Raw genomic sequence first — 25,159 nt, 5'->3', positions numbered from 1 at the left:
ATGCCCCCACAACCTGGCCCCAGATAAGAGGAAGAAACTGGATGGATGGAGGATAACTCTACAAAGTGTTATCCGTTTACTCTCAAAACATGAATATATCTCTTGGTTAAACAGGAACTTGGGTCCAGTGTTAGTTTGAACTCATATAAAACTCTGAGAAAATGTTAAAATTGATTCTGTGAGAGTCGATTTTAACACTTCACCAAACACATTAGTCCACAAAATAATTTACAAGAATAAAATATTACAATATCAGACAATCAACGAAATGAATTATGTTGAAAATAACTTTATTAACAATATAACATGCATCATTCAAGTATAAAATCATATTTATTTATCATATTTATATTTTACGTCCCTTTACGCCCCACACCTTTACATTAGTTCACTGTCCCCCGATATCCGCTCAGAAAGATGCACTGTGGAACTTTTCTGCTTGTCTCCACGGAGAGGTTGGAATGTCCCGCGGTGCGGCATTAAACGCGTCCACCTCCGGGAGACAAGCAGGGTTTACGGGTCCGATCTGCGGAGCGGCGACGCTGCTGGATGAATAAATTACTTATTTACAGTATGTCGTGATTTAAATTAACGCAATAAAGTAAAGCGGTAACATCTCCATGGAGACAGAAAGGCCGCAGATACACCACCACCAGAAAAGTTACACGGTGCAGCTTTAAAGTACGACGGAGTATAAGGGTCAGATAAAAAAATAAAAAAAAAAGATGCTGGCGCTACAAGAATAAAGTCGTAACATTTCAACATTAAAGTCGTAATATTATGATATGAATAAAGTCGAAGCCAGAAAAAGTCATAATTTTACAGGAATAAAGTCGTAATTTTACAAGCATAAAGTCGAAGTTAAAATAAAGTCGTAATAAAATCAAAGTCAAAGTGAAAAATGCAGCAGAAGAAGAACCTTGTTTTTCAATATAAAACTAAAAATAAGAAACAAACAACAATTTTCTTCATTATTTGCGCCTCCGGACTGAACCAGGACTAAACCAGGACTAAACGAGGTCCGGAACCAGACCGGGACTGAGACCAGGACTTAGACCGGGACCAGACAAGGACTGAGACAGGGACCAAGACTGAGACCGGGATCAGACAAGAACTGAGACCAGGATTGAGACCGGGAACAGGACCAGGACTGAAAACGGTTTAGTCCTGGTTTAGTCCTGATTCAGTCCTGGTGTAGTCCCGGTTCAGTCCCGAATCAGTCCTGGTTCAGTCCTGGTTCAGTCCGTATGCGGCGCATTAGTCCCGCATCGCATTTTAAAAGTCACGTAAACGCCATTTCCCATTTCCGTGACTTAAACCAGGACTAAACCAGGACTAAACAGTTTTCAGTCCTGGTCTGGCCCCGGCCTCAGTCCTGGTCTTTCTGGTTTGGTTCCGGACCTGATTTAATCCTGATTCAGTCCTTGTTCAGTCGAATGAACGAATGATACACGGATTCTTCTCCTTTACAAAATGCTCCAAATTCTCCATTCTCCACTCGGTCAGACTTTCTGAGCAGCCGATATTCTCCTAATATTATGACTTTATTTTGACTACGACTTTATTCTCATAATATTACGACTTTAATGTTGAAATGTTACGACTTTATTCTCGTAGCGCCAGCATTTTAAAAATTTTTTATCTGACCCTTATACTCCGTCGTATTAAAGAGACACTAAACATTCACTTAATAATAATCATAAATCACCCAGAGAACAGTTTACAGCACTGAACAGGAACTTCATCCACAAACATTCTCTTAGCGACTGTCGTACACTGCAGCAAAATCTGGAATATTTTTAAATATTGAGCCAAATTTTTTTTATTATTTCAAGCTAAAGTTGAAATAATCTGCCATTTTTTCTGTGTAACTATAACTATATTTGTCGTAGTTCCCTGTGAATTTGCGATAATAATAATAATTTTGCGGTGCGTCGTGTAGCCCTACGCTTACTACGGAAAATAATTTGATTCAATTATTAGATTTTGAATTTAAAATCCTGCTTCGAATTTTTTAACTCTGAAAAAAGATGTTTTATTTAATTATTTTTATTCTGAATTTGAGCTGCTGAAATTGTAAATGTTTTTTTTTTTTTCACTGCAAATTTTATGTTCTGGATTTTTACTGTTGAATTTGAGATGCTTGAAAATATTTGTGCTGAATATTTAAACTGTGATTTAAAAAAAAAAATATATTACTGAATTTAAAACATTTTGAAAAAAGTATGCTTAATATTTCACCAGCTGCCGTTCAGAATAAAAACAATTCAAACATGTTTTTGAAGAGTTCAAAAATTCAAAGTGAGAAATTCTAAATTTGATGAAACAAATTATCTTCCATACTGTACATACAATCTGTGTGTTGTTCGTTCATGTGTTTTTTCAAAATAAAATCAAAAATAAGAAAATTTAAAAAACTAGATTTTTTTTTTTTTCATTATTTGTCTCCAAAACCAAATTGAAAAAAAAGATGATTCATTTTTTTTAAGTTTTCAATTTTGTTTTAAATGAAAAATAGAAAAAATGGACTGAACAAGGACTGAAACCAGGACTAGACCAGGACTAGACCAGGACTAGACCAGCCAGGACTAGACCAGGACTAGACCAGGTCTAGACCAGGACTAGACCAGGACTAAAACAAGACTAAAACCAGGACTAAACCGGTCTCAGTCCTGATCACCCGACAGTCTACACGGGTGCTTCTGGTTTAGTCCTGTTTTAGTCCTGGTTCAGTCCTGGTTCAGTCCGTTATCCGTTTTTTCCATTTTTCATTTAAACACAAAATCGAAAACTGAAAAAAAAAAAAAAAAAAAAACCAAATCATTATCTGTTTTTTCATTTTGATTTTGGAGACAAATAATGAAGAAAATAGTTATTTTTCTTCATCGTTTTCTTATTTTTGATTTTATTTTGAAAAACGAATGAACGAACAACACACTTTTTCTTCACCCTCACGTTATTTACATTAAGGCTCGTGTTTTACAGGCGGCGGCTCAGTGTGAAAACTAAAGTAACAGCAGATTCGAGTTTAAAAACGTGGCGTTTCGAAGCCCGTGGACAAATCTGGAGCTGTGCAAACTGCAGCGTGAGGATTTGGCGACATCTAGTGGCCGCGTTCTCACCGACACGCTAAAAAAAACTAAACATGATGCAGTGAAAAATGTAACTTCAGTTTGTTTAAATGTCTCATATTCTGCATTTTATTTACGCTGTTTGATTTTCCCTTTGGCATTTTAACATTCACATTTTTTAAAGATTCAGAAATTCATCTTAAAATAATAAAAAAAAGAACTTCATGAATATTTCCGTTGCATAAAATGAACTTTGAACGAGCGGTGAACGATTTGGCAAATAAGGAAGGCTGTATTCGACAAAAAACATGTCCTGTGCGTCAGTTACTTAAAAATGGGAGCGTTTAATGACCACCTGATGATGTCAGGAGGTGGAAAAGAGTGTTTGGAGCGCACCAGAGTGAAAGTACAGTTCTCTAGGTAGTTTTAAGAATGTGAAAAACAGAAATACCGTATTTTTTGGACTATAAGTGGCACTTTTTTTCATGGTTTGGGTGTTTTTTGTGACTTATGCTCCGGTGCGACTTTTATATTAAATGTTTGAGTGAAGTGTGGAGAGATTCTGGTCTCGTGTGTGAGTATGTGCTGCTCCTGTTCCTCCTGTACCACTGTCACATGGCTCTACTGCGCATGTCTCCTGCAGAAAGAGCCTCTGTCCTGTCTGTATCAAGTCAGTCGATCGCACCGTTACTTAAAATTTAAACAAACTTATAAAGACAAAGACTGAGAAGACTGAACACAAACGCCCCCGAAAACAAAATCAAGATTCTGCAGATTTACAAACTGCAAGTTGTGAAATCTGCAGCTGAAAACGGAAATCGAGCAGCGGAAAGAAAGAAAGTTTGGAGTGAGAGAGAAACTTTTGACACTTGTGAAACTTTCCTGAAGTCACTGGATGGACGGACAAAGCCTGGACTTCAGTGACACCGAAACCATCCTGTCGGGATTCAGAAAGACCCCAATAATTCTAACTGGAACTGACGCCGAGTCTGACGACAGCGACACAGAAGAGGAAGCGGCGCAACGTTTACATCATGGATCTAGGGTTTATCTCCAGAGGTCGCACAGAAGTGACACTGAGGATGAAGAACTGAATGGATTTAGTGATTTGTAGTGAGATCGTGAGTTTGGTAAACTTATGTTGTTTGTGCTATAATAATATAATAATATAATAACATAATAAATGTTAAATATTTACATTAACATATTAACGTCTATTCAGCCTCATGTTCTCTGTTATATTTTTATTACTGTAACTTGCCTTTCAAGATGAAATGTCGGTTCCTGGTCTCTGATTTTAAGAAATACATTTTCCTAAAAAGTGCAACTTATAGTCCGGTGCGACTAATGTTTTTTTTCTTCTTCGTTGTGCATTTTTTGGCTGGTGTGGTTTATACTCCGGAGCGACTTATAGTCTGAAAAATACAGTAGATCATTTTAAACAGCTCGCAGTGATCCAAAACTTATCACTATTAACCGTTTTTCATAAATTTCAAACGCCTGAGGTGAGTTTTTGCCGTCATAATAACAACTAGCATGCTAACAACGCATCAGGATAACTTCTTGCTTTGTTGCCGCTTCGTAATTAGACGTAGACGGGACAGAGTGATCTCATTTTGACGTTAAGATCTGATTTTACAATAGATCTCTACTCGGGTGAGACGAATTTTACAAAAAAATTGAAAGAAAAATGCTCAGAATATGTGACGTTTAAGTTTAAGACGTGAAAAACATTCCCGTTTGTGTTTAAATGGAAAAGGTCCGACAGAACAGTGCTCAGGTTCTTCTGTCCGTGACACCTGCTCCGTCAGATCAGTGAAAGTTTATAAAGTTTTCAGACGCACGGCGCTGTTCAGACCGGGCTCAGATGCTGTCGTAGTCGGAGTTTCTGCGGCTGGACTCGGCCACCCACTCGGCCCCGAAAAACGTGACGGTGCCCAGGAACCCGGACACCACCAGGATCAGGAGCTGCCAGTGGAGCAGGAAGTAGTTACTGTAGAAGAAGGCGACGGCGGCCATGATGGACTGGAACACAGGAGGAGGATTTTATTTACTTTTTTTCATTTTTTTATGAGGGTTAGTTACGGTTTTGATGAGGGAACGACGTTAGAACATGAGAGAAAGTAAAAAATAAATAAATTTTTAAAAAGTCTGTGAGCTCTCACCTGGATAAACTTGAAGACAGCGAAGGCGGGAGCGCTGTGGTCTTTAAACATGAAGCCGATGATGCTGAGGAGCTGAGTGTTAAAACAACTGTCCCCGAGACCCAGGAGGAAACTGCACAGCAACGCCACGCCGACGCTACGGAGACACAGAGAGGACAAATCACACAAACGCCGACGCTACGGAGACACAGAGAGGACAAATCACACAAACGCCGACGCTACGGAGACACAGAGAGGACAAATCACACAAACGCCGACGCTACGGAGACACAGAGAGGACAAATCACACAAACGCCGACGCTACGGAGACACAGAGAGGACAAATCACACAAACGCCGACGCTACGGAGACACAGAGAGGACAAATCACACAAACGCCGACGCTACGGAGACACAGAGAGGACAAATCACACAAACGCCGACGCTACGGAGACACAGAGAGGACAAATCACACAAACGCCGACGTTACGGAGACACAGAGAGGACAAATCACACAAACGCCGACGCTACGGAGACACAGAGAGGACAAATCACACAAACGCCGACGCTACGGAGACACAGAGAGGACAAATCACACAAACGCCGACGCTACGGAGACACAGAGGGACAAATCACACAAACTCCGACGCTACGGAGACACAGAGAGGACAAATCACACAAACGCCGACGCTACGGAGACACAGAGAGGACAAATCACACAAACTCCGACGCTACGGAGACACAGAGAGGACAAATCACACAAACTCCGACGCTACGGAGACACAGAGAGGACAAATCACACAAACGCCGACGCTACAGAGACACAGAGAGGACAAATCACACAAACGCCGACGCTACGGAGACACAGAGAGGACAAATCACACAAACTCCGACGCTACAGAGACACAGAGAGGACAAATCACACAAACTCCGACGCTACAGAGACACAGAGAGGACAAATCACACAAACTCCGACGCTACGGAGACACAGAGAGGACAAATCACACAAACTCCGACGCTACGGAGACACAGAGAGGACAAATCACACAAACGCCGACGCTACGAAGACACAGACGATTCCTACAGGTTTCTTCAAACTAAATTCAAGTCTTTTTAAGACCTTTTTAAAACCATTTATATAAAAAACTTAATACCTATTTCACGACCTATTTCATAGACCTACTGGCAACAAAAGTGAAAATGTGGAAAGTGTAAGACATGAGGAGGATCTTAACAGACTTTAAATCTCCAGTCACAAAGACTGCAGCGGGACATGTCTGTGGACCACAGGATATAAACAGACATAAAAACAGGTCATTGGTGAAAAAAGGTGAGAAGGGTGCGTGAAGGGCGACGTGGCCTCTAGTGTTTATGTTTTTTGATTTACAATTTTTTTGATTAATCAGTTAATTAAATTTTAACTTTTATGACTTTTTATAGAGCAATTTGCTCAAATTTTTTCATAAAGATTAATCTTGTTGTTTTTATTAGTCAGACTAATACAAAGTGTATTTTGTCTTGTAGGAACATTGCTGATTACAGGCCTGATGCCTGTGGTGCTGTAGCACGTGATCTTCAGTGACGTGTTTGGAGGATTTTGACTGGGGCTGCCTTGTGTTCTCAATTATTGGTTCTGCCGCTCTATATTTAGACGACGTTATTTAACCAAATAAAGGTGGTTGACAAATTAAACCCTTGAGGAGGAATGAAGTTACGTACTGCACAAATTTTAAGACCCAGATATAAAAATTCAAGACTTTTTCAGGTCTTTTTAAAGTATTATTTCCAAATTCATAAATTCAATGCTTTTAAGACTTTTTAAGACACCGCGGGAACCCTGGACAGAGAGGAGACAAATGAGACGAACACCAACACCACGGAGAGATAGAGAGAAGACAGGAGCAGAAAAGAAAGGTGAGTGAGCTGAAGATTTGGCCTCTTTTGGTATTTATCTGTAAAACGTCAGATTAAGCCTGTGTATATAGCGCCCCCTGTGGTAATGTGTGGTACTTTGCGGTCTGACCTGGGTGTGATGAACGCCTGCAGGTCGGTCCCTCCCTCCGGAGCCACCGGAGCGTCGTCTGCGATGTTCAGAAAGATGAGGTAAAACGCCACGTAGTGAGTGATCAGCCCCAAGAGCACCACCGGGTTCCTCCCAAAACGGGTACACTTATTCAGCATCCCGAACACGCCGCCCCCTACAGGACACACAGAACATTACACTTATTCAGCTGAACACTCCGCCCCCTAACAGCACAAAACCATGGAATAAGGAGACATTTTGACAGAGCCACAGTTTGTTCCTGACCGAGTATCTCTCCGGCTCCGATGCAGATCCCGGAGAGTCCGATGAGGCCTTTAGCGTCCGTCCCCAACCGTTTCATGGCCCGACACTGGTCCCATAGACTCCACTGTAAAAGGTCAACTCCAGACCTGAAACACAAACACGAGGTCAGAGACACAGAGACACAGACAGAGAGACACAGACGGAGAGACACAGACAGAGGGACACAGACAGAGGGACACAGACAGAGGGACACAGACAGAGGGACACAGACAGAGGGACACAGACAGAGGGACACAGACACATAGGGACACAGAGACACAGGGACATGTAATGTAAATGTAATTTTTTTTTTTATGCACAGCTATTATATTAAATTTTGTATGTATTCATAAGGTAGAGGCTTTATATGAGCCCTTTTGGTTTTTTTTGCCTCTTACCAACCAGATACCTCCACTTCTGTATGAATGTGGTGTCCTATGTGTACGTATATGTGTGTGCGTGTGTGGAGGGGTGGATGGCACAGATTGGCAGTCACACTCCTGTCAGTCTGCCCCAGGGCAGTATCCACAGTCCACAGTACTTTGAGAGTTTTCATGCCTCTAAAGCTCTCTATAAATATAAAACAGGTCTGATGTGTTGGAGATAAAAAATATAATTTCATTCCATTAATTTTAATTTCTTTGTGTGAGTCTAAAATGTATTAAAAATCAGTAGAGCGATCTATTTACTGAGTCATACTGCCACCTAGTGGTGGTGCAGATGGTGCCTACAAAATAAAACCCTTCAGATCAGACAGGAGTGCACTGACCTGTGTAGGCGATGCAGGTGCTGAGCAGCAGCATCTCTTTGGTCACAAACAGTTTACAAGACATCACTGCAAAACACAACAAAACAAGAGTAAACACAGCTGGAGTTTTTGAAGGTGAAATTTCAAGAAAAGTTAGAAAATAATTTAATTTAATTTACCAAAAGCGTCCAGCGCCTGTGAGCACAACCCAGACGATGAACTGCAAAGAGAATCAAACACAGTTAAAGAGACGAACTGAGATACAAGAGAATGGAAGGGCATCTGACACACTGATACAGGAGCGTGGAAGGGCATCTGACACACTGATACAGGAGCGTGGGAGGGCATCTGACACACTGATACAGGAGCGTGGAGGGCATCTGACACACTGATACAGGAGCGTGGGAGGGCATCTGACACACTGATACAGGAGCGTGGAAGGGCATCTGACACACTGATACAGGAGCGTGGGAGGGCATCTGACACACTGATACAGGAGCGTGGGAGGGCATCTGACACACTGATACAGGAGCGTGGGAGGGCATCTGACACACTGATACAGGAGCGTGGGAGGGCATCTGACACACTGGGACGGTCCACTGACAACACGGTAAAATCTTCTCCTCCTGCAGCAGTTCTGAGGTTAATTTCTCTGAGGACGACATCATCCTGCCCGTTGCCGTGGCGACCGGGAGGCGGCGTCGGGGTGAAAAATGTTGAAAAGTTCACAAAGGCGTAACATTTACAGTGGCGTCGTGGGAAGAGCAGGACTCCGATCAGTCTTTCCAAACGCAGATCCCCGCGACAAATTCAACAACGTAATTTCAAATCTGTGTCACAGAAAACGACGAGACGCGAGCGGCTCCGGAGAGATCTACGTGTGACCCGGAGAAGACGAGCAAACACGGGGCCGACCAATCAGAGCGGAGTACGGGACTTTAAACGATTTTACAGGACTACACTGTAAAAATCTGAGTTAAACGACTTGGATTTATTATATCAAAGCAACTGTACATACGATTTAGATTTAAAAGGTGTATTGTGTAACTTTCTCGTTGGACGTCCGTCATCTTTTTATCTTTATTTTTTCATGGAGATGTCATTGCTCTGCCTGGAATGTTCCACAGTGTGACATTAAACAGCTCTACCTTACATTTATTCAGTTACAAGTGGTTTTAGAGCTCAAAAATACCCAGAAAAACAGACATTCTGACACCCATAAAATTCAAATGTCCTGGCCGTTACAGACATGACTTTTAACAAATATGCAGTAAATTGCCAACATAAGGTCAGTTATAGAGATATACTTCTGCTTTAGACCCATTTGCACAGAGAATCAGTAGAAAAAAAATGATTATGGTGTTTAGTGTCCCTTTAAAGAAGAGCTATTGTTCCTGTGTCTCTATATCATTATAACCTCTGACCCCTGTGGATCATTCTGTTATAATTTACACTTTTTAAATAACAATATTCTTCTAAAGATCTTCTAAAGGACTAGGGACGGGCATTGGATTAAATTTTCTTAATAGATTGTAGGGAGAGTTAACGATCGATTATCGATTAATCATGAATGTTTTTATATTAAAATGATCATCATTATTATTGCTATCTGCACTAATCTGCATAAATAAATTCAACTTTACGACATAAACCGTAACGACTCTAGAGCCACATCAGCTGTTTGACATTATAATGTGTTTAATTCAGATTTGTGCAACTCTCACAGAAACAAAACTTAAAACCGCATGACTCATTTGCATAAACTAAGTGAAGAAAAAAAAACCCAATGCAACATGACTCAGGTGAATACAGGTCAGTGTGACCAGATTTGTGTTTGTCAAAACCAGGACAGCGTACGGGGGGAGGGGGGCGGGGCCTCGTCATCCACATTGAGCGACTCTCACCTGGAAAAACTTTTTCCCACTGGACACAGAAACATGTGCTGCTTTATACACTGTGCACATGGACTCACACTTGTCCCGAATGCAACAGAAAGTGTGGAATTTCTTGTACAAATCATCGTTAAATCCACATTTGTGCTTCGGTTCGTTACAGACTGACCCACTGTTTGTGTCTCGCTCCTTCTTAGTGCAGAGACACATGTACAGATATGGTTTGGTCACGATACGCACAGCAAACTACATTTGGTTTGTCGATTAAAATAAACGTAATAGATGAAATTCTTAATGATCAATTATCGATTAATCGACTAATCATGCCCATCCCTAGTTCAGACCAGAGCGTCAAGGCCTTAAATTTATATGTAAAGTCTATGTGGACGTGCGTGTAGGGCGTACAGCGATTTTGTGGCGCATCTTCAGGCTTCAGCGCGGCACGAATCTGGTGTCGACGCGGCTCGTCTTGAGAGTTCTGTCATCAACTCTCTAGACCAGGGGTGTCAAACTCATTTTGGTCCGGGGGCCGTATCGAACCTACTTTGATCCCAAAGGGGCCAGATCAGAAAACTCATTGCTGTTTTTGGGGTTTATATGCCATAAGTTCAAATATTTGTGCAGAGAAACGCAAATCTATTACAGAAATCTTTTTTTAATTGATGAACTCTTTCTTTTACAAAATATTATAATATTATGAACAACCTGAAACTTTAAGAAAATCCTGCACACGGCTCCACTTTTCTCATGTTGGACATTTTTCTGATGAGGGTGTCACGGTCAACAGTCAAAACGATCGTCCTTTAAGAGCGTTTGGAAAGAGACAAGTCTTCATTTGTGCTGCTCTGGTGGGAGGGGCCACGTACAGAGACGCTGGAGACACTGCTATGATAAGCGCCACAGAAAATTAACAATATTTTAATAAAAAATAGAATTTAAATATTTTAGTAGAAAATCAGCCGAGGGCCAGATTAAAGGTCTTGGAGGGCCGGATCTGGCCCCCGGGCCGCATGTTTGACACCTGTGCTCTAGACCAAAGTCCAAGGCATCGTCATCAGAAGTTGAAAATGCTGAACTTTTGGAGTCAGACGCACGTCAACCAATCAGGGACGAGTATCCAGTGACGTAGCAACATTCAATTAGAAGAAAACTACTACAACATGATTTAAAGCTCTGAAAAGTCTCTCTCTCTGTCTGACAAAACAAAAAAAAAAAAATCACATGACAAAGGTTACAGGAAGCAGACAAAACTAGTCAAGCAGGAAAACAGTGAAATGACGTATGAGATAAGAAATCAGGTCAACCAAAAAGCAAAACAAGCCTCAGAACAAGACTGAGTAAAAGTCTGTAACACCGACCTGTAGGAGGCGCTGTCGTCGCTGGACTCGGGCTGCAGCAGAGACTCGGTGACGTCAGAGGAAGACGAGGGCTCCGAGTCCGGCTTTCGGATCAGGAAAAACAGGAAACATCCGACCAGACTGATGACGGTGAGAGAGATGAAGACGGTTTTACGATCTTTATCTGAAACAAACACAAAAGGACATGAAAGGTCCAATATCACACAAAACTGAAACAAAACACAACTCCAGGTCTGTTTGTGATCAGGAAAGTCCATTAGAAATCAGAAAATAACGTCATTTTCGCCCAGGAGAAACTAGTACTGTTCAGACAGGAGAGTTATATGTGGTAGGATTGCCAAAAATAAAAAAAATTTTAAAAAATCAGTCACAAATAGATGCAAAAACTAATCGAAACTAGATCCTCATTTGTCGTAAGTATCAATACTGAAAAGTCCCACTGACAGGACAGAAATAAACCTTTCATGAAAGTGTTTAGAACGATCTGGAACTGAAGCAGAACAAGTATACGAGCAGAGAGACTAGTGTACACACATAGACCTGGTTTAGACCTGGTTTAGACCTACTTTAGACCTACTTTAGACCTACTTTAGACCTACTTTAGACCTGGTTTAGTCCTACTCTAGACCTATTTTAGACCTGGTTTAGTCCTACTCTAAACATACTTTAGACCTGGTTTAGTCCTACTCTAGACCTATTTTAGACCTGGTTTAGTCCTACTCTAGACCTATTTTAGACCTGGTTTAGTCCTACTCTAGACCTATTTTAGACCTGGTTTAGTCCTACTCTAGACCTATTTTAGACCTGGTTTAGTCCTACTCTAGACCTATTTTAGACCTGGTTTAGTCCTACTCTAGACCTATTTTAGACCTGGTTTAGTCCTACTCTAGACCTATTTTAGACCTGGTTTAGTTCCTACTCTAGACCTATTTTAGACCTGGTTTAGTCCTACTCTAGACCTATTTTAGACCTGGTTTAGTCCTACTCTAGACCTATTTTAGACCTGGTTTAGTCCTACTCTAGACCTATTTTAGACCTGGTTTAGACCTACTCTAGACCTATTTTAGACCTGGTTTAGACCTACTCTAGACCTATTTTAGACCTGGTTTAGACCTACTCTAGACCTATTTTAGACCTGGTTTAGTCCTACTCTAGACCTATTTTAGACCTGGTTTAGTCCTACTCTAGACCTATTTTAGACCTGGTTTAGTCCTACTCTAGACCTATTTTAGACCTGGTTTAGTCCTACTCTAGACCTATTTTAGACCTGGTTTAGACCTACTTCAGACCTGCTTCAGACCTGCTTCAGACCTGGTTTAGACCTGGTTTAGACCTAGTGTAGACCTACTTTAGACTTAGTTTAGACTTGGTTTAGACCTGCTTTAGACTTGGTTTGAACCTTGAACCTGGTTTAGACCTGGTTTAGACCCACTGAGGGATTACACAGATACAGTATCAGGACCGTCAGAGCCTAAACCCAGTTTTGTAATTTTTGTAATATTTTCATTACTGAGACAATTATCCCTGTTTTGTTTGATTTAATATTTACTTAAAAAAACAAATTTTTGATCATTTGGGTAATTCTTTATGGAAGGGGTCTCCAGCCTTTTTCATCTGGTGAGCTACTTTTACAAAACAAAAATTCCAGAGCTACAAATTTGAGCAAATAAAGTACACAAGAGTCATGGCAAGACTTAGATCGTGTACACAAAGTCAGGCATCATAATCAAATTCTAAAAAGAAAGTTCTACCATTTAGTGTAGAAAATCACAGTATATCGTCTAAAGAAACATGTTTTTTTAAATTATCATTGTTGGATCAGAATCAGTATTTCATCTGTATCGAGTCTATTTCTTAGTTTGGAAATCGAACACTTATCCGAGGTGAACCTACCCGTGATGTGGTCGTGTCCTCGCCAAGCGCAGTAAATGTACAAATTCCCAAAGAATAAACTGGAAAACACAACAGATCCGAAATGAACATTAAACCATAACAACAGCGGCAATGTCAAATTACAGTGGTGCTTTCAAATGACTTTATAATGACATTATATTGTTTCTGGGTCAGGTGTAAAATGCACTTTATGACGCAGAGGGAACTACATAGACCATAATCCTTTGCTCTGTTTCAATTCATCCTGGTTCAAAATAACACTGTTAACAGACTTTTTCACAAAGGCCGGAAGTGCCTCGCTGTAGGTGTGCGGAACTTCCGGTTAATGGTTTTCTGTGTCAAAATGTGTGTGTAAATGTGTGTGTAAATGTGTGTCGTGTTCTCCAGCAGCTTAATCTGCAACCAAATTCAAATCTTCAACCAACAAGCTCCACAAAGGATAATAATTTTTAGGAGCTCAGATTTCACTTGGACGTGTTTAAAATGTAAAATATGGTCTGCAAATTTCTCTGATCTGGCCAAGATTTTAAAGCTTAATATCAGGTTGTTCATCTTGTTTTCAGATTTATTTACTCGTTCTGAGGTGATTCATTCTAGTCTAGAGGAAGTTTATTTTTTTTTTATTGTCGAGTAAAATGATCTCGCTGCATGGACAGATCGTTTTCAATCCATGTATCATTCGTTCATTCGTTTTTCAATATAAAATCAAAAAGAAGAAAACGACAAAACAACTGTTTTCTTCGTTATTTGTCTCCAAAACCAAAATGAAAAAACAGATAATGATTTGTTTTTTTTCAGTTTTCGATTTTGTGTTTAAATTAAAAATGGAAAAAAGGGATAACGGCTGTTTCCCGTTTACGTGACTTCAGTGACTGCGATGTTGGACTTTTGCACCGTGTACGGACTGAACCAGGACTGATCCAGGTCCGGGACCAGAGCTGGATCAGAGCGGGACCAGAGCGGGACCAGAGCGGGACCAGAGCGGGACCAGAGCAGACTCCGAGCTTTGACTCCGAGCTTTGACTCCGAGCTTTGACTCCGAGCTTCGAGCTCCGGCCCTGCCATGGGCTCTGAGCCTCCGGTCTGGTCCAGGTCTGGTCCTGGCCTGGTCTCTGTCTCAGTCCCGGTCTCGGTCTCGGTCTCAGTTCTGATCTCAGTCTTGGTCTCGGTCTCAGTTCTGATCTCAGTCTTGGTCTGGTCTCAGTTCTGATCTCAGTCTTGGTCTGGTCTCAGTTCTGATCTCAGTCTCAGTCTGGTCTCAGTCTGGTCTCAGTCTGGTCTCAGTCTGGTCTCAGTCTGGTCTCAGTCTGGTCTCAGTCTGGTCTCAGTCTGGTCCTGGTTTCAGTTCTGATCTCAGTCTTGGTCTGGTCTCAGTCTGGTCTCAGTCTCTCTGGTCTCAGTCTGGTCTCTGTTTGGTCTCAGTCTGGTCTCAGTCTCTCAGTCTGGTCAGTCTGGTCCTGGTTTCAGTTCTGATCTCAGTCTGGTCCCGGTCTGGTCTCGGTCTGGTCCTGGTCTCAGTCCCGCTCTGGTCCTGGTTTGGTCCAGGACCTGGATCAGTCCTGGTTCAGTCCGTATGCAGTGCAAAGTTCAGCATCGCAGTCACAGAAGTCAAAACGGGAAAAACAGGAAACGTCCGTTATCTGTTTTTTCCATTCTTCCATTCTGCGGTGTCATTTGTCTGTGTGTGTCGTACTGTCCCTGAACACACCACAGAGTCACGTCACTCACGTGTGTTTGTTTACACCTGCAGACACAGATCCAAACACTGAGATTATTTTCTTTTTACGGACAATCGGTTTATTAGTGCAGATTTGTGATGTGGGAGGAGCCTGTATGAGCGGTGAGTGTTGGAAATATGTCGACTTTGAGGCTAGTTTTGGTCATTTGTTATGGATTAGCTGCTGTAGCTCCCGCACATAAACAGGCTGTTTTCTATTGGTCTATTGTAAAGTGACTATATTGGCCGTATATTTGTTACTGGACCTGCACTGATATGTAAATGAGCAGTGAACAGACGTGTGAATTATGACATTTGCGCATATAATTAATTACCGCGGCGCGCACGTATTTACGGCTAAAGGCTAATAGCGCTACTTTCTTTACTAGTTATGGGTCGGTCGCGAACGAAATGACTCTTAGAGTCGGCTCTTTGAAGGGAACGACGGGAGCCTGATCCTTATTGGGAGCCGTGTTTTCTCTTTCTCTCACTTTTTTTCTCTTCACGCCGTGTGCAGACTCGTGGGAGTTTGACAGCGGCAGCGGCTGAAAACGAAACTTTGACAAATTTGCGTGTACATAGGATAAAAAAAAAAAAAAAAAAAAAAAACGAGCATATTTGGCTGTAGTTTAGCATAAAATAAATAAGTCCCGGTTTAGTCCTTTTTCAGTCCTGGTTCAGTCCTGATTCAGTCCTGCTTTAGACCTGCTTGCAACAAAACAATCTGAAGAGTCGCTTGGGAGCCAAAAGAACCAGCAGCTTTTAGTGAGCCGAGCCAAAAGAGCCGGTTCTCTAAAAAGAACTGGAATACCCATCACTAGTGTCTAGAATGTGATGCAAAAATGCCATTAAGTCAACCTACTGTCTGTAAATATGACGTAAAGAGGCAGAATAACAATAAATGTTGCCTAAATAAACCCAATTTAAAATCCACCAGAGCCAAACCTACGTTTTTTAAACAGTTCAACATTTACAGTGAATTTTTACATCATAAATATATCGGCGATTATATCGGCAGCTCCAACTCCCATTATATCGGGTTCATATCGGCCACAGCAAAATCGGTCGGGCTCTAATTGAAAAATGAATAAACGAACGACACACGGATTCATTTCACTACTTTTGAGTCATTTTCTGATAGATTTAAGTGTTTCTATCTTAAATTTTGACCAGGCTTTTTGCAGTTTGACCTGAACATTTGTAAACCGTGCGGGTCGTGGATTAAACTGTAGCTCACCTGAACTGGAGCAGAGCCCAGAAGATTCCGCTGTTCCTGCCGATGGTTCTCTCGCTGGAGTTTGTGGCCAGGACGTTTCCCTGAGCCGTCCACAAAACTGTCGCAAAATAAGAAAAGAATTTAAGAGAAAAAGAAAAGAACTCGGCCTAAGTGTGCAGGGTTTGTGCGTTAAACTTGTGTGAACGAAGTGAAAATAAAAAGTGTGATTTGAAGAGCAGAGAATCACAGACCTGCTGCTCCGATCCCGACCAGAACCGACGCCGTGTAGAAGCTCCAGGTGAACGGGTAAATGAACATAGCGATGTAAGCGCTGAGAAAAAGAGAAGAAGGAAAAAGAGGAGAGAGAGAGAGAGAGAGAGAGAGAGAGAAGGGGAGAAAGAGAGAGAAGACAGAGATGGAGGAAAAGAGGAGAGAGAGACAGAGGAGAGAGAAAAGAGAGAGACGAGAGAGACGGAGGAGACAGAGAGAGGAGAAAAAGAGAGAGAGGAGAGAGAGAGAGACAGAGGAGAGATAAAAGAGAGAGACGAGAGACACGGAGGAGACAGAGAGAGGGGAGAGAGAGGAGAAAGAGAAAGCGAAGACAGAGCAACAGAGGAGAAAGAGAGCATCGAGAGAGGAGAAAGCGAGAGAGGATGGAGAGAGGAGAAAGAAAGAGGAGAAGAGAGGAGTTTGTTATTAAGGTTTTTGATCTTACAGACAAAACAGACAAAGTAGTGAAAGAAAAACCCCAGAATCATGTAGAGCAGGTTCATTTAGACCTGGGATGGACCTGGTTTAGTCCTGGTTCAGTCCGGGTTTAGTCTGGGTTCAGTCCTGGGCTGGACCTAGTTTAGTCCGGGTTGGACCTGGTTTAGTCCGGGTTTAGTCCGGTTCAGTCCAGCTTCAGTCCGGGTTCAGTCCGGGCACAGCTGGACCTGGTTTAGTCCGGGTTCAGTCCGGGTTTAGTCTGGGTTCAGTCCTGGGCTGGACCTGGTTTAGTCCGGGTTGGACCTGGTTTAGTCCGGGTTCAGTCCTGGTTTAGACCTGGTTTATTCCTGGTTCAGTCCGGGTTCAGTCCGGGTTCAGTCCTGGGCTGGACCTGGTTTAGTCCGGGTTCAGTCCGGGTTCAGTTCTGGGCTGGACCTGGTTTAGTCCGGGTTTAGTCCTGGTTCAGTCAGGGTTCAGTCCAGGGCTGGACCTGGTTTAGTCCGGGTTTAGTCCTGGTTCAGTCCTGGGCTGGACCTGGTTTAGTCCGGGTTTAGTCCTGGTTCAGTCCGGGTTCAGTCCGGGGCTGGACCTGGTTTAGTCCGGGTTTAGTCCGGGTTCAGTCTGGGTTTAGTCCGGGTTCAGTCCGGGTTTAGTCCTGGTTCAGTCCGGGGCTGGAGCTGGTTCAGTCCGGGTTTAGTTCTGGGCCGGATGAGTTTTTTTCATTGTAAAAATGCATTTTTTTCAAGATGGATTCATAAAAAAAACAAAATAAACCTTATGTGCAGGTGTTTGTTGTTGGTAAAACTTAAAACAATAAATATTAATGCTCAAAAATATCAGTTTATCAGTTTATCAGCCATCGGTCGCTCTGGATTCTAAATAAATTGTTTTCGCATCGGCTGTGGAAATACAAATATCGGCCGATCTCATGTTAAGACTAAAATGAGGAGCCTGACATCAGCAGGTACAGATGCTGATTTCAACAGAAGTTTGTTACGTCCATTTATATAAACACATTTCATGAACCAGACTCTGTATTGATCAGGTATCGCCGGTGTCACATAAATGGTTCTTCACTCACCTGTAGAGGAGCCCGCTGAAGAACATGGAGAGCTGAGGCCCGATCACCGTGACGATGGACGGAGCGATGAGGTTTGAGGCCGAGAAGACGCCGTAAATAATCGCCATGCTGCAAAACAAAACAAAACAAACAGAGTTTATTTACACTAAAACAGAAAGACGACTCTGAACTTTGTGGTTTTACGGCTCAAAAATACGTAGAAAAAACAAACATTCTCGGTCAACTTGGTTTAGTCTGTGAAGATTTCAGACAAAACAATAACGTCTCCACGGAGAAAAGCGATTGACGAATCCTCCACCAGAAAAGTTACACAGTGCAGCTTTAACTGGCCCATAAGAACCGTAAAAAGTAAAAGAGTAAGAGAAAAGAGTAAGAGAGCGCTGAGTGTTACCTGGTGTATCCGGTGCCGTGGAAATCTGTGCCGTTAAAACTGATCAGGACCGTTTGCTGAGGAAAAGGAAGAAGAGAAGGACAATGGTTAGATGAAGTTTAAGTTCAGAAGAGAGAGGAGAGAGAGAGAGAGAGCAGAGAGTGGACCAATCACTAATCAATAACAAATAACCAAAACTAGCTTCAAAATCGACACATTTCCAACCCTCAGCCTCACACAGGCTCCTCTCAGATCACAAGTCTGCACTAATCAATGTCCTTTTAATCCAGACTCAAACAGATTGTCAGTGTTGTGGAGTAACAGATTACATGTACCGGAGTTATGTAATCAGAGTACAAATGATGAGTAACTGTATTCAGTTACAGTTACTGTTTCAGTGAGTGGTAATTGGATTACAGTTACTTTGTTGAAATAAATGGATTACACAGAGATATTTTCCGGTTTTCATTTTTTGGGCTATATCCCTTTTTTTTTTTTTTTTTTAATAATTCCACTCATTGCCGGACACTAAACCAGGACTGAACCAGGACTAAACCAGGACTAAACCAGGTCAGGTCTAAAACCAGGTCTAAATCCAGGTCTAAAACCAGGTTTAAACTAGGTCTAAACCAGGTCTAAACTAGGTCTAAACTAGGACTAAAACCAGGTCTAAAACCAGGTCTAAATCCAGGTCTAAAACCAGGTTTAAACTAGGTCTAAACCAGGTCTAAACTAGGTCTAAACCAGGTTAAAACCTAAACTAAACTAAAACCAGGTCTAAACTAGGTCTAAAACCAGGTCTAAACTAAACCAGGTCTAAACCAGGTCTAAACCAGGTCTAAAACCAGGTCTAAACTAAACCAGGTCTAAACTAGGACTAAAAGGACTAAACCAGGTCTAAATCCAGGTCTAAATCCAGGTCTAAACCAGGCCTAAACTAGGTCTAAAACCAGGTCCAAACCAGATCTAAACCAGGTCTAAACCAGGACTAAACCAGGTCTAAACCAGGTCTAAACCAGGACTAAACCAGGACTAAACCAGGTCCAAACCAGATCTAAACCAGGACTAAACCAGGACTAAACCAGGTCTAAACCAGGATTTAACAGGACTAAATCCTGCTGTGTGGACGTGTTTCTTCTTCTTCTATCAATAATATTTTTTAATTTGGTTCAGTAAAGTTTGGGATTTTTATTTTCTTTTATCAGACAAAACTTCTTATGTGAAGATTTCCTCGTCTTTGTTTCTCTACAGCAAATCAAGTAATCCAAAGTATTCAGATTACATTACTCACTTTAAGTAATTTAATGGATTACATTACAAACTACATTTTGGTGTGTGTAATCTGTAATCTGTAATCTGTAGGGGATTACATTTTAAAAGTCACCTTCCCAACACTGCAGATTGTCCATAAAAAGAATATAATCTCAGTGTTTGGATCTGTGTCTGCAAGTGTAAACAAACACACATGAGTGACGTGACTCTGTGGTGTGTTCAGGGACAGTACGGACACACACACACACACACACACACACAGACAAATGACTCCACAGATAAATACTGATGCGGAGCCACATATTTGGACATTTATCTGTCTGTAAATTGGATTAAATGAACATAATGTAGAGAGTCTAAGCTTTATAACAACGTATAACCTGCCCACGTGAAATATCGGTCCATATCAGCAAACATATCGGCCAAACGATATATCGGCCGGGCTCTAGAAGAGAATACCTCGATGTTTCCGCAGGTCTGAAACGCGGTGAACATGAACATGAAGGCGAAGCCCAGGATCACGATGTTGAGCAGCTTCTTTCCCTCCGGATTCATTTTGTCTGAGGTCTGAGGAGATTTATCTAAGAGGAAGTGCACCTAAAAATACTCGGGAGTCTAGAGAAAAAAACAAAAACAGAAACAAGAAGTCAAAACACCGCCACATATGGACTGATCTTTTACCACTGTGACGTCCACACCTTCCTGGTTCAGTCCTGGTTCAGTCCTGGTTCAGTCCTGGTTCAGTCCTGGTTCAGTCCTGGTTCAGTCCTGGTTCAGTCCTGGTTTAGTCCTAGTTGAGTCTTGATTTAGTCTCGATTTAGTATTGTTTTAGCCTTGGTTTAGTCTTGGTTCAGTTGTGGTTTAGTCCTGGTTTAGTCTTTATTTTGTCCTGGTTTAGTCCTGGTTTAGTCTTGATGTAGTCCTAGTTCAGTCCTGGTTCAAGTCCCGGTTTTAGTCTTGATGTAGTCCTGATTTAGTCCCGTTTTAGTCCTGGTTCAGTCCTGGTTCAGTCCTGTTTAAGTCCTGATGTAGTCTTGGTTTAGTCTTGGTTTAGTCTTGATGTAGTCCTGATGTAGTCTTGATGTAGTCCTGGTTTAGTCCTGATGTAGTCCTGGTTTTAGTCTTGATGTAGTCCTGTTTTAGTCCTGTTTTAGTCCAGTTTTAGTCCTGGTTCAGTCCTGGTTCAGTCCTGGTTCAGTCCTGGTTTAGTCTTGGTGTAGTCCTGGTTTAGTCTTGGTGTAGTCCTGGTGTAGTCCTGGTGTAGTCCTGGTGTAGTCTTGATGTAGTCCTGGTTCAGTCCTGTTTAAGTCCTGGTTTAGTCTTGGTTTAGTCTTGGTTTAGTCCTGGTTTAGTCCTGGTTTAGTCCTGGTTTAGTCCTGTTTAGTCCTGTTTAGTCCTGATGTAGTCTTGATGTAGTCAGGGTTTAGTCCTGGTTTAGTCCTGATGTAGTCCTTGATGTAGTCCTGGTTTAGTCCTGGTTTAGTCCTGATGTAGTCTTGATGTAGTCCTGGTTTAGTCCTGGTTTAGTCCTGGTGTAGTCCTGGTGTAGTCTTGATGTAGTCCTGGTTCAGTCCTGTTTAAGTCCTGATGTAGTCCTGGTTTAGTCCTGATGTAGTCTTGATGTAGTCAGGGTTTAGTCCTGGTTTAGTCCTGATGTAGTCTTGATGTAGTCCTGGTTTAGTCCTGATGTAGTCTTGATGTAGTCAGGGTTTAGTCCTGGTTTAGTCCTGATGTAGTCTTGATTAGTCCTGGTTTAGTCCTGGTTTTAGTCCTGTTTTTAGTCCTGGTTTAGTCCTTTTTTAGTCCTGTTTTTAGTCCTGGTTTAGTCATGGTTTTAGTCCTGTTTTTAGTCCTGTTTTTAGTCCTGGTTTAGTCCTGATGTAGTCCTGATGTAGTCTTGATGTAGTCCGGGTTTAGTCCTGATGTAGTCTTGATGTAGTCCTGGTTTAGTCCTGATGTAGTCTTGATGTAGTCCTGGTTTAGTCCTTAGTCCTGATGTAGTCTTGATGTTAGTCCTGGTTTAGTCCTGATGTAGTCTTTTAGTCCTGATGTAGTCTTGATGTAGTCCTGGTTTAGTCCTGGTTTTAGTCCTGTTTTAGCCCTGATGTAGTCTTGATGTAGTCCTGGTTTAGTCCTGTTTTTAAGTCCTGTTTTTAGTCCTGGTTTTTAGTCCTGTTTAGTCCTGAGTCCTGTTTAGTCCTGAGTGTAGTCTTGATGTAGTCTGGTTAGTCCTGGTTTAGTCCTGGTTTAGTCCTCGTCAGCTCCACTGGACACCACAGTTTTCTAACGCTGAACGTCACGGGAAAAATCACAGTTTTTTCACGGTGACGTCACAACATTCTGCAGGACAATGACATTTAAAGGTCCAAAGTTACACTAAAAAAGACTCTTGTGAGATTAAAGAAGTGCTATAATGGTGTTACCTCCTCAAAAACAATCTGTGTGTCATTCGTTTATTAATTTTTTAATAATATAAATATTTTATAAATATATTTTTTTTTCTTCATTATTTGTCTCCAAAACCAAAATGAAAAAACAGATAATGATTCGTTTTTTCAGTTTTCCATTTTGTGTTTAAATGAAAAATGGGGAAAAAAAAGGACTGACCCAGGACTAAAGCAGGTCTAAAACAGGACTAAAGCAGGTCTAAAGCAGGTCTAAAGCAGGACTAAAGCAGGACTAAACCACGACTAAAGCAGGTCTAAACCAGGACTGAACCAGGACTGAACCAGGACTGAACCAGGACTGAACCAGGACTAAACTGATCCTGATCTCCGGAAGAGACCAGGACCAGACCAGGACTGACACCGGGACTGAGACCAGCACTGAGACTGGTTTAATCCTGCTTTAGTCCTGGTTTAGTCCTGATTCATTTCTAGTTTAGACCTGGTTTAGACCCGTTTTAATCCTGGTTCAGTCAGGATTTAGTCCTGGTTTAGACCAGGTCCAGTCCTGGTTTAGTCCTGGTTTAGTCTGTTATCCGTTTTTTCCATTATTCATTTAAACACAAAATTGGAAAAACAAATCATTTTGGAGACAAATAATGAAGAAAATTGTTGTTTTTTCATTTTCTTATTTTTGGTTTTATTTTGAAAAACGACTGAACAAACGACACACAGATTAAAAACAGGACCTGGTGTTGTGTTTTCTATCGTTTCATTCACACATGTTTGAGTAACTCTTTATTAAGATCAAAATGCCATGATTTAGCCTTTATTTTTACTGAATCGTATTGAATTGATTTGAAATATATCATATTGAATCGTAAGCTCACTGTATCGAGATATGTATCGTATCGGCAACTTTTTACTAACACCCAGCCAGTAGGAAAAACTGTCTCTTGCATCCACCTGGGAGTATGACATCATTACATCCTAGAAAACCAACATATTTATCACTTTTGGTTTCTAGATCCTAAATTATAGAACACAAAATGAACAGGGAAGTGTGTTTATGACGTAAACAATGGTTGTGTTTTTTACGGTAGAATAACTTAAATATGGTTGAATTGTGGTTCCTTCTTACAAAAGCATGTGACACTAAAACATCACGATTACACAGTCAAGTTCAGCATTCGTGACAGAGAGGAGTTAAAGCTGCACTAAGGAACTTTTCTAGTGTTTTTTTGTAATCCTTAATTTATTTAGAAGCATTTTATGACAGAAAACATTAAAAAGAAACAGATTTGGCTGCCATACGAAACACATTTTCCAACAAAACAATGCTAAGGTGACCACTTATTAAATCTTTTTCTATCATGTCCTTACTGTGGAACATTCTAGACACAACAAGGGGTGAAGAAAAGTTCCGTAGTGCATCTTTACCCAACAAATAACCAAATCATTCGAGGTTATTTTCACAAAACTGCACGAAGATTGAATTTTCTTAGGCTTTTCTTCTTTTACACACATGACAATCCAAACATAAAACCTGTTTTAATCATACACCATTACGCAGGCTACATAATTATAGTTTTCTCCGTAAAAAAGCTTTAATACGTAACTTTCTGGCTTGCGGTTTAGGTCGTAAACAAATGTTCTGTGTAGTAGTTATGGTCAGCGAGTGTTTTGTGACTGAAATTAGATGTTTTTAAGAGCTGTTCGTTTAAATATCGAATAAAAATAATAGTTTTAAGATGAAAACCTTGAAAGTGGGATTTAGATTTAAGGATTTAAACATAAAAAAACACTCACCAACAGAGTCCAAGCTTCGCTAACATTAGCTCCTGTCTACAGCGTGTTTTTTTACAGTCACATTTAGCTTTTTGCACCTCGTTTCATGTTCAAATCCTACACTAATATCACTGTTGACATGCCGCCCTTCGCCACGTTAAACTGTTCCTTTTGATTTGCATTGAAGTGGTAAAAGTTCTCGGCCCAAACTGGAAAAGCCTCTTGTCATGTGAATCGCTCAGCTGACTGAAGACGTTAGCGGCTAGCATTATCCGCAGATATATAAACAACCTGGATAACGAAGCAGCAAGGAGCCAAAGCACATCCAGGTGATTTAACCATCAGGCAAGTCCCGCAGAGAAACATTTCCGGTATTTTTCCCTGTTCTTTCTTTCTTTCTTTCTTTCTTTTTTTTTTTTTTTTATTTTTAATACATTTTGTGAAGTTTTAAGACAAAGTAGTAACAAATAAAAAAATAAAAATAAATACAAATAACTAACAAGACAAACTGCTACAAAATATAAATAAATGAGAATGCACGATGTTACACGTTACACAATGTTACTTTATATATTACGCAAAGTGGACTCTAGTGAGCTTTAAGTCATTGTATAATGTTGCTATCTCATCAAAAACATACTTGGAGTTAGGTTTTGTTTCATTCACACGTTTGAGTAATGTTTTATTCTTAGTCTGTCTGAATCGCCAAAACTCAAAATGCTCCGTTCTACCTTGTGACGTCATTAAGAGGTAGTTAACAATTCAGCAAAGATTGGCAATTCCAGGGATGAACTTATCCAAATGATTCTAGTGAAAGTGAATAAGGTTTAAATTAGTCCCAGTTTTGAGCCCTGTGTCCCCTGTCCCAGTTTTATTACTACTACTACTACTACTACTACTACTACTACTACTACTACTAATACTAATACTAATACTACTAATACTAGTACCAGTGTTGGGGAGTAACAGATTACATGTACCGGCGTTACATAATCAGAGTACAAATTATAAGTAACTGTATTCATTTACAGTTACTGTTTCAGTGGTAATTGGATTACAGTTACTTTGTTAAAATAAATGGATTAAGTGGCAGTATTTTCCTGTTTTCACATTTTGGGCTAAAGCAGGACTAAACCAGGACTAAACCAGGTCTAAAAGCAGGACTAAACCAGGACTAAACCAGGTCTAAAAG

At 41.1% G+C, this 25,159-nt stretch overlaps 1 protein-coding gene across 1 annotated transcript; it reads right to left on the bottom strand.

Annotated features, from left to right (window-relative positions):
• Positions 1-273: 273 nt before the first annotated feature.
• On the bottom strand, positions 274-24,225 carry mfsd11 (major facilitator superfamily domain containing 11). Its single transcript, XM_020929460.2, is given in 15 exon segments — positions 274-5,096; positions 5,237-5,372; positions 7,238-7,412; positions 7,523-7,600; positions 7,603-7,647; positions 8,310-8,375; positions 8,468-8,508; positions 11,539-11,701; positions 13,432-13,490; positions 16,386-16,482; positions 16,616-16,695; positions 18,154-18,261; positions 18,545-18,600; positions 20,255-20,410; positions 23,989-24,225. Coding segments are annotated over 14 exon segments (1,362 nt in total). The 5' UTR covers positions 20,351-20,410; positions 23,989-24,225; the 3' UTR covers positions 274-4,934.
• Positions 24,226-25,159: the final 934 nt, after the last annotated feature.

This window comes from Boleophthalmus pectinirostris, unplaced genomic scaffold (genome assembly GCF_026225935.1).
Source record: "Boleophthalmus pectinirostris isolate CB_2022bp ecotype Guang Dong unplaced genomic scaffold, ASM2622593v1 HiC_scaffold_17, whole genome shotgun sequence".
Classification (NCBI taxonomy): Eukaryota; Metazoa; Chordata; class Actinopteri; order Gobiiformes; family Gobiidae; genus Boleophthalmus; species Boleophthalmus pectinirostris.
This window is presented reverse-complemented; position numbering and strand designations above follow the sequence as displayed.